The 9,401-nt window shown below is 39.8% G+C and overlaps 1 protein-coding gene across 2 annotated transcripts in view; it reads left to right on the forward strand.

The window, feature by feature from the left end:
• Positions 1-7,493, forward strand: part of DIO2 (iodothyronine deiodinase 2) — a 123,440-nt gene extending 115,947 nt beyond the window's left edge. The window contains exon 4 of one of the 2 annotated variants that reach the window (XM_044924677.2): positions 1,426-7,493. In XM_044924677.2, the coding sequence (XP_044780612.2) occupies positions 1,426-2,013 (588 nt within the window). In that variant the 3' untranslated portion in view covers positions 2,014-7,493. The remainder of the gene's footprint in view (positions 1-1,425) is intronic. The other variant, XM_044924678.2, reaches the window with a different exon arrangement.
• Positions 7,494-9,401: the final 1,908 nt, after the last annotated feature.

Here is a 9,401-nt window from a genome sequence, read left to right on the forward strand (position 1 = left end):
TCGCTTGTAAGTGACTTCAATTAACATCAATGTTATATGCGGTGGTATTTATATGAGGGGGAAAAATGAATCCAGTTGGAAGTGTTTTGTAATATTAAGGACAGTGTATAAAAATCAATTATACTGTTGTAAGTTGTCCCCAATGTTATTGGCTTTGATTAAACCATTCTAGGGGAAGATCCAGTTCTGCTAATTCAAACTGAAGTAATTGGCTCTTTTATGTTGCCTGCTTTTTATTATCAATTTACAGATTCAAAGGCCAGCAAACTTTCTTTCAGTCTGTGTTCAATGATTTAAACCACATGCAAAGGGAGCACCTAGAACAGTTTTGCGCTACACCTCTTCTGCCTGAGTATTCTAAATCCAGTGGGATTTGTTAATAAAATGTACGGTAGGAAAGTAAATGGCTTGTGACTTCTGAGATTAAAAAGGTGAAACAAACTAAAACACGCATGAAATATGAGAAATTAAAAGTCAGATTCTACAAAAGATAAAAGTATATGTTTTCATTCATTTGTTTGTTTAATGGAAATGGCGAGGTTCTAATCAAAAGAACCCTGAAGTATGCAGTAGCTATAGAAACCTCCAGAAAGGATGTCATATCAAAGAAAGCTTGAATCACTTCTAAGAATAATTATATTACAACATAGAATTACTCAGAAAAATGGTATTCAGTTTCACATGTTTGCATGGCATCTATAATGGCAACTTACACTCCCACAATGATTTATAGTGTACAGAGCTCTTTTCCCTGTGTCATCCTTCCATACACATATAGGAAGATGGACATTATAAATGACCATTTTACAGATGGGATAGTTGCAGCACTTGAGAGATTAAGTGGGAGTAGCTCTTCTTATAAATGGCAGACCCCAGGTTTTTGCATTCTGGGTAGGAATAGAGTCCATAGGTATCCTTGTCCATTGGTTCAGATTAAATGACTTTTAGGCAAGACTATAAAGGACTTTCCTGAGTACTTTAGAATTCAGAAGTGGGAATTCAGAAAGAGGTGCCATGTCCCACAACTCTGATCATTTATTTTAAAGTAGACCATTCACTTTTCACTTCTAAAATGAAACCCATTAATCATTTGTTATATATTGTGAGCTAAGCACTGACACAGAGTAAGCTCAGTAAAGAACACTAGCCTCAACTTAATTATGAAGACAGTTAACTGCAGTACCTTCAGTGATGGGAAGAATTGCCTTTAGTGACTAGACAGAATGAAAAAGACTTTTATTCTCTTTAGGGCCATTCATTACCTTACCTGCCATGATGAGTCTTTACTCAAGTCAATATGTGTTTACCATATCCTCCGAAGGAAATGCCGCATTTTATTAGAGCCAATCGTTTCTGTACAGAGTGAACTGAAGTGAGTGCGTGCTTCATGTGGTCTTGCCTCTCTCTTTCGTTTTCCATCACCAGGTGAAACTGGGTGAAGATGCCCCCAATTCCAGCGTGGTGCATGTCTCCAGTCCGGAAGGAGGTGACACCAGTGGAAATGGTGCCCAGGAGAAAACAGTGGATGGAACTGAATGCCACCTTCTGGACTTTGCCAGCCCTGAGCGCCCACTGGTGGTCAACTTCGGCTCGGCCACTTGACCTCCTTTCACTAACCAGCTGCCAGCCTTCAGCAAACTGGTGGAAGAGTTCTCATCCGTGGCTGACTTCCTGTTGGTCTACATTGATGAGGCTCATCCTTCAGATGGTTGGGCAGTGCCTGGGGATTCTTCTTTGTTTTTCGAGGTGAAGAAGCACCGGAACCAGGAAGACCGATGCGCAGCAGCCCACCAGCTCCTGGAGCGTTTCTCCTTGCCGCCCCAGTGCCGAGTTGTGGCTGACCGCATGGACAATAATGCCAACGTTGCTTATGGGGTAGCCTTTGAACGTGTGTGCATTGTGCAGAGACAGAAAATTGCTTATCTGGGAGGAAAGGGCCCCTTCTTTTACAACCTGCAAGAAGTCCGGCGTTGGCTGGAGAAGAATTTCAGAAAGAGATGAAAGCTAGATTAGCTGGTTAAAAGTATGATTGTAACAGAGCTTTTTTTTTTTTTTTTAATTTATGTAAAGACAAGGAAACTAAGAATTCAATCCACTATTTCAACTGAGTCCCATTTTCTCACTGAAAGACGGGAATTTACGTGTCAGAAGAACATAAACCTCTAACATCTGGATACTCCTTTCACCACTTAAATGGCTTTTGGCTAAATAGTAGCCCTATCTCTTCTCTTCCTGGTGAAAAGCCCAGAATGAAAAGATCCCAAGATGGAAAAGAAGAAAACTTGTTTCAGCCTGTGTTCATTTCTGCCCTGATAAAAGAAGTGATACAGCTGATGCCTGCCCTGGGACCTGAAGAAAAGACTAGGGGAATGACTGCTGTGTTAGGGAAGCCACCATCCTTGTTAGTATAAAGGGTGTTACCTGGGCTTTATTCAGCATGGATAGAGCCCAAGTGGATATTTGCCAAATCTTTACTTAGAATGAGTCTTCAAGTCCAGGCCATGTGGTTAGGACCTTATTGTTTAACATGTTAGAGAAGTTTCTGACCTTCTAGTTTCTAGCCATGTACTGCTCTGTGCCAGTCTGAATGTCCCAGAACTCGCAGGTATATTTGCAGATATCAAGAATGATACCGACTGGAGGGTTAGAATGGTCATCTGATATCTGATGGTTACTTTCTAGGCAGGTGGAGAAAGTACTAGAAGCAAATCAAATCGACAAGCTAGGAAAAGGAGGCAGAAAGATTAGGAGGCTTCATAGAGCTTCACCTTGAAACTGTAGAGAGTGGTACTAATTTGTCAGTCACAGAAACATGGAAACATACGCAAAGCTAGAAAAAGAAGCTCCACTAAGATAGCATAGAGAATATACATATGAAATCTATGTATTTGTCATATATTCCTGGATTGAAGAGAAAGGGGGATTGAGAGGGAAAAAATGCATTTTAATATTTGTATTACTTTTTGAAACACGGTTGTGGTGTTTATGTGATGCTGATGAAAGGTAGCACCAGTGGGCCCAGTGGGGCCAGGGTCCCCCTCTGCATCCCTACAGTTGTGCTGTGGTCCCACTGCTTCTTGGTCTGGGTCTCTATGGCAGTGTTCTCTGAATGATGAGCTCAGCAATATAGAGCCAAACAGAGGACAAGAAAGTGTGAGACAATTCCCATCAGCGATTTTGGAGGCTTTGCTTCTGATGGAATCCTCAGGATCATGGAGTTTGGTAGGATGGAATTCCCATTCATATTTAATTTGGACTTGGGTTTTCCTCTGTTCCTCTTAGATGAGGTATAGTCATCTAAGACTTCTGTAGTACATTTTTATAATGCTATTTAAATATATATTCCATATTTCTCTTTAAAATGAAGATATTATAGTTCTACTTATAAGTAATATAAGTATTAACTAATGTCCTAACTTCCAAAAAAGATCAACCAATTTTGTATATTAAATTTTTCTTGTAAATTTGAGGATGTTATCAGATCATAGTATATGGTTATATTTATATGTACAATCAAAGGTTCCTATGGCCATTCCATTAATAATTGAATCATAAAAGTAATAGAAAAGGTATCTAAAATTGAAAATATCTTCCTGAACTAACTGCCTGAAATCAGAAAAAAAATGGGAACTGAGTGTGCAAGAACTGAAAACCATTTTATTTTTTAAATGGAGCAACATAATAGTCATATCACTGCATCATTTATTGTTCAGATATTAAAGCTCCATTTTAAAAACTGATTATTTTTAACTGCAATATTTAACCTTCTTACTGTTCTAAATTCTACAAAATGTACCAACAAAGAAACAAATTTTGAAAATGTGACATTAATGAATTTCTGTAAAATCACATTGAGAATAGATTATTTCTGAGTCCTCAGTTGTTAAACCCCTTGATTTATCAGCATAGCCCCTTGATTTTTACCTTCAAAATAGTGTCGTGATTTGTGTGGTATCCTAGGGAAGAAAAAGAAAAGTTGGTGGCAGCACACTCACGCTGTTGTCTGTAAACCTCCCCTTTGTTCTACACGTACAATAAGGGAACAGGATGTTGGCGAAGCTGGTGGGGGGATGAGACGTGGCTAAGGCAGGCAGTGCCAGTTGTCTGGGGGGAAAGGGTGATGAGAAAACTACCCTGCTGTGATACATTTTTAAAGAAAGAGAAGGTTGTGTGCATGCAGTTCTTCTCCCTGAGGATAGGCCGGTGGAGACGGGAAGCAGTGGGAAGTAAACATACAAAGGTATAGGCTGAGTATCAGGGACAAAGACATGTTCAGTGGAACACAGGAGAGTTACTGGAAGAAAGGCTGTTGAGGGCCAATGGAGAAAGTGAATTGACAAAGCTCAGGAATCCTACAATATGTAAAATGGCTTGGTGTTATCAGAGTTAGGAGAAGCCTATAACTACGTAACTTATTTATCTCAACATGAACTTTTGTGATTTCCTGTGGTGTATCTTTAAGGAACTTAATAAGAACTCATTATTTGAGATAGAGGAGAATCAGTGTTTAGCTGGTATGCTCAGAGAAATTCTTAGACTGTCAATATCCTGAAACTGATGGGTATTGTCAATACCCTGAAATCAATACCCCACCTATCTTATCTTTTATAAAGTATGTTCCTTTGAAGAATTTTTGTTCCTGTTCTCACAAGGCAAAATTTATAAATTTATATGTATATATATGGTATAAGATATAAGTTTATATATACATATATAAACTTATATATATATATGATGTCTTTTTTTAGAACCTAAATATTTCCCTCCCACCCAACCCCATAGGCTATGTTTACATGGAGCTATCAGTTTAGCCTTTTAAACTGAATTAGCTTGTCTATTATAGAAATAGTTTCCAAGCAATTTTGGGTGTTATTTATAGCATCTGGATTTACTCCAACATGTACTGTTTGAAAGACTTATATCTTGGAACTATTCAAAACTTACTTTATTGCTTAGAGAAAATAATAGTGAAATCAATAATGACTTTCTTGAATGGGCATAAATGAAATGCTTGCACAATAGGATAAGTGTTTCATAGAGATTGGGCTTCCCTGGTGACTCAGATGGTAGAGAATCTGCCTCCAGTGCAAGTAGACACAGGTTCAATCCCTGGGTCGGGAAGATCCCCTGGAGAGGGAAATGGCAACCCACTCCAGTATTCTTGCCTGGAGAACTCCATGAACAGAGGAGCCTGGTGGGCCATAGTTCATTGGGTTACACAGAGTCTGACACGGCTGAGCGATGAACACTTTCACTTTCATACAGATATTAAAGTGTATCTGACCTCCTTAGAAGCAGGTTAGTGCTGTACTTGCTATGTATAGCTAAAGTTATGATCATTTAACTCATATGACTTTTCATATTCATATTTTTGATCTCTGGTCTTTTGTCTTCACCTTGTTTGTAGAATGTACCCCTGATTTTTAGTAATATCAACTTTGAAATGGTCTGTTGATTTAGTTAAGTGGTGGCTCAGATGATAAAGAATCTGCCCACAACGCAGGAGACCTGGATTCGATCCCTGGGTCAGGAAGATCCCCTGGAGAAGGGAATAGCAATCCACTCCAGTATTCATGGCTGGAGAATCCCATGGACAGAGGAGCCTGGTAGGCTACAGTCCATGGGGTCACAGAAAGTCAGACACAACTGAGTGACTAACACTTTCACTTTCCTACCATTAACCAGGAAATGCCAATTCTGTGATCAAGAAGAGCAGAAAGGCCTGCTCTCTTTCATTTTGTCTGAGTGTATTTCACATTTTGGGCTCTTGAATAAAATTTATGAAATATGGGGAGATCATACATGGATGCTGCCTTGCTACATAAAATACCAGAGGCACAGGTTAAAGACAACGTCTGTGCCTTTGGGGAAATTCCCAGCTGGATATAGGATATTAGTTGCCCTCAGCATGCCCTATGGGCTGTGTCCACAGTAAGCAGAACGCATTGATGTACATGCAGGACTTCCCATTCTGTGGATGATAAGAGGATAAACATGGACATTTATTCTACCTAATTTCTGACTTACAGTTGGAAGATAATTACAATCAGATGGCCATTGTAAAGGGGAAAAAATAGACACTAACTTCTGTCCCATTGAAGAATTAATAAAACCTTTACCAGCATTTAAAGCTTTTCAGAACAGAACTCAGTGCTATTCTCTGAGCAGTGGAGATTAACAGTGAGATTTTTAATTTCTCAGTGAGGTTTTAATTTAAAAATTTAAAATTTAATTTTTTTAAAGAAAAACAAGGGTTTTTCTTTAAAAAATGATATTGCCAAAAATCAGAACTAAAATATTTTTAGTTATATTCCAACCTCCTCTCTTCTTCCTCCTTTACCTTAAAAATAGAAGCTAAGCCCAGTCTTCCTATGTAAGTCCAGACGGGGTGTAAGTACCAACCTTGGCTTGGTGATTCACCCTCTCTTGGTAGTGTCCTGTATGAAAGAAGGGGACCAGGACCTGGGTGATTCAGGAAGTTGCAGACTGGGAAGAACTAGGCCCTGGGGGCTTGGTCTATTGATCTGGGAAGACCTGAAAAGAAACTTCTCACCTTTGGAGGAGGACTGATGAGTGCCATTAGAGTGGCTTTAGCAAAATATTGGGCCACTTCCTAATGCCTTACCTTCTGGATAGCTCCAGAAGCAAGGTCTCAGACTTAAGATCCAGTGCTGTTCCAAGGTGAGTCAATCAGTTGGCAAATACGTAGTGATCTCTGAACAATACTGCTCATGCAAGTTGGGGCTCTCTGCCAACTTGGACAGCAGCACTGGAGCTCCATGGAGTTTATTTTTTTTTAATTTGCTGCAGAGACTTTGACGACCCAGGAGATGGTTAATGAAGTCACTATTTTGGCTCAAAACTCCCATTCCCTGCCCCCCCACCCCCAAAAGCAAATAGGTAAACACATAAATGAAAGAAACCCACAGAATAGAGTGGGAAAGAAATAAAATCCTCTCAAGGCTTCTCCAGTCCATGTCACTGGTCGGTGCTGTTTTTATGGGTGTTAAGATTGGAAGATGTCATGACATAAGAATCCAGTACTTTATAACCAAAGCAATTAAAAGATATTGGGTAGGGAATGTTGGCCAGTTTTGTTTAAATTTGCATCACATCGTCACCAGACTCCATCTCTCGCCCAGATAATCGGGCACCCGGACGGGGAGATTAGAATGTGCAGAAGTTACTAGTGTGCAAATGATAACTGCTAACGAAAGAGTCCTTGACTCAGTTAGTGGTTGGATGTAGTCACACTCGTTTGCCTCTGCCCATCCTCGCCTCCCTAGCAAGGAGAATATTCGGGGCATGATGCTATGAGTACTGGGTAAATGTGGTGAGAATGTGTGTGTGTGTATCTCTGCTTCTCAACTGCAGAAACAGAAATGCTTTGGAGATTATCAGTAGAAAGAGTGTATTATATTGGTGCTGAGTGGTATGTGTGCTTTTAAATTTGTTCTTTATTTTAATAAACTTTGAATAAAAGAATAAAGTTACTCTCTGGTTCTACTTGTTTATTTTTAACTTACTCTCTAGACCTTGCCCCTGGCAGGAATACATTCATGGTTGACAAGGGAAAGAGAATCCATCATTCTAATATTTATTCCTTGGTATTTGTGGGCAAAATCGCCAGCAACGCCAGGTTATTTTAATCTCATGCTGTGTGCCAGAGTCTTCAAGGAAATCAAGACAAGTTAAAAGAAAATCTTCAGATACTTTCCATATTCATGAACAAGTTGCACTCAGAATTCATGGAAAGGGGCCTGTTAAAGGGACTGTGGAGCAAACTGTTACTTTGTTATATTTACACCCCAGGTTTTCTAAGTGCAAAAAATAAACTTTCCAAGAAGTCGGTTTAAGCAATACATATAACACACAGCACGTATGCATGTATGTGTGTGTGTGTATTTATGCATATATATGTAGTTGTGTATATATTAATATGTATGTCAGTTCAGTTCAGTTGCTCAGTCGTGTCTGACTCTTTGCGACCCCATAAATCGCAGCGCACCAGGCCTCCCTGTCCATCACCAACTCCCAGAGTTCACTCAAACTCACGTCCATCGAGTCAGTGATGCCATCCAGCCATCTCATCCTCTGTCGTCCCCTTCTCCTCCTGCCCCCAATCCCTCCCAGCATCAGAGTCTTTTCCAATGAGTCAACTCTTTGCATGAGGTGGCCAAAGTACTGGAGTTTCAGCTTCAGCATCAGTCCTTCCAAAGAACACCCAGGGCTGATCTCCTTCCGAATGGACTGGTTGGATCTCCTTGCAGTCCAAGGGACTCTCAAGAGTCTTCTCCAACACCACAGTTCAAAAGCATCAATTCTTCAGTGCTCAGCCTTCTTCACAGTCCAACTCTCACATCCATACATGACCCCTGGAAAAACCATAGCCTTGACTAGAACCTTTGTTGGCAAAGTAATGTCTCTGCTTTTGAATATGCTATCTAGGTTGGTCATAACTTTCCTTCCAAGGAGTAAGCGTCTTTTAATTTCATGGCTGTAGTCACCATCTGCAGTGATTTTGGAGCCCCCCCAAAATAAAGTCCGACACTGTTTCCACTGTTTCCCCATCTATTTCCCATGAAGTGATGGGACCAGATGCCATGATCTTAGTTTTCTGAATGTTGAGCTTTTAAGCCAACTTTCACTTTCATCAAGAGGCTTTTTAGTTTCTCTTCACTTTCTGCCATAAGGGTGGTGTCATCTGCATATCTGTATGTGTATGTGTATAATTATTTACATGATTGTTCACTAGTGTGTGATGAAAATCAACATCTAAAAACATTTATATTAAGCACTTTCCACTATGAGACAATATAAAGGATAAGAATGGTTTACGAAGGCGGTGTCCTGTTAATGACAAGGAATATATTTGCAACGTGGTTAAATATGGGCTTCCTTAGTGGTTCTAACAGAAAAGAATCTGCCTGCAATGCAAGAGGTGGGGGTTTGATCCCTGGGTCAGGAAGACCCCCTGGAGAAGGGAATGGCTACCCACTCCAGTATTCTTCCTGGAAAATCCCATGGATGGAGGAGACTGGCGGGTTACAGTCCATGGGGTTACAATGAGTCTCATGATTGAGTGACTAACATTTTCACTACTCTTTTAAAATATGTGCATTTTGTTCCTGAAAAAAAGGTAACTTAACCAAAGTATTAGTATCTTTTGAGACTCTTGCTCATCATTCCCTATACATAGTAATTTAACTAGTATTTGTAGTATCTTATATAATATTCCAGAATTTTAATGGAAATGTAAACAATCATTACTCAATGAGACAACTATTGATGGAATTTCTATTCCTCGTGAGGTGTATCCTGTGCTGGGCTCAATGGGATGTGAAAAAGCAGTAAAACTACACAAAGACGTGACTACCTCAAGGAATCTGTCACAGATTCAT

The sequence above is a fragment of the Bubalus bubalis genome, chromosome 11 (assembly GCF_019923935.1).
Source record: "Bubalus bubalis isolate 160015118507 breed Murrah chromosome 11, NDDB_SH_1, whole genome shotgun sequence".
Lineage (NCBI taxonomy): Eukaryota > Metazoa > Chordata > Mammalia > Artiodactyla > Bovidae > Bubalus > Bubalus bubalis.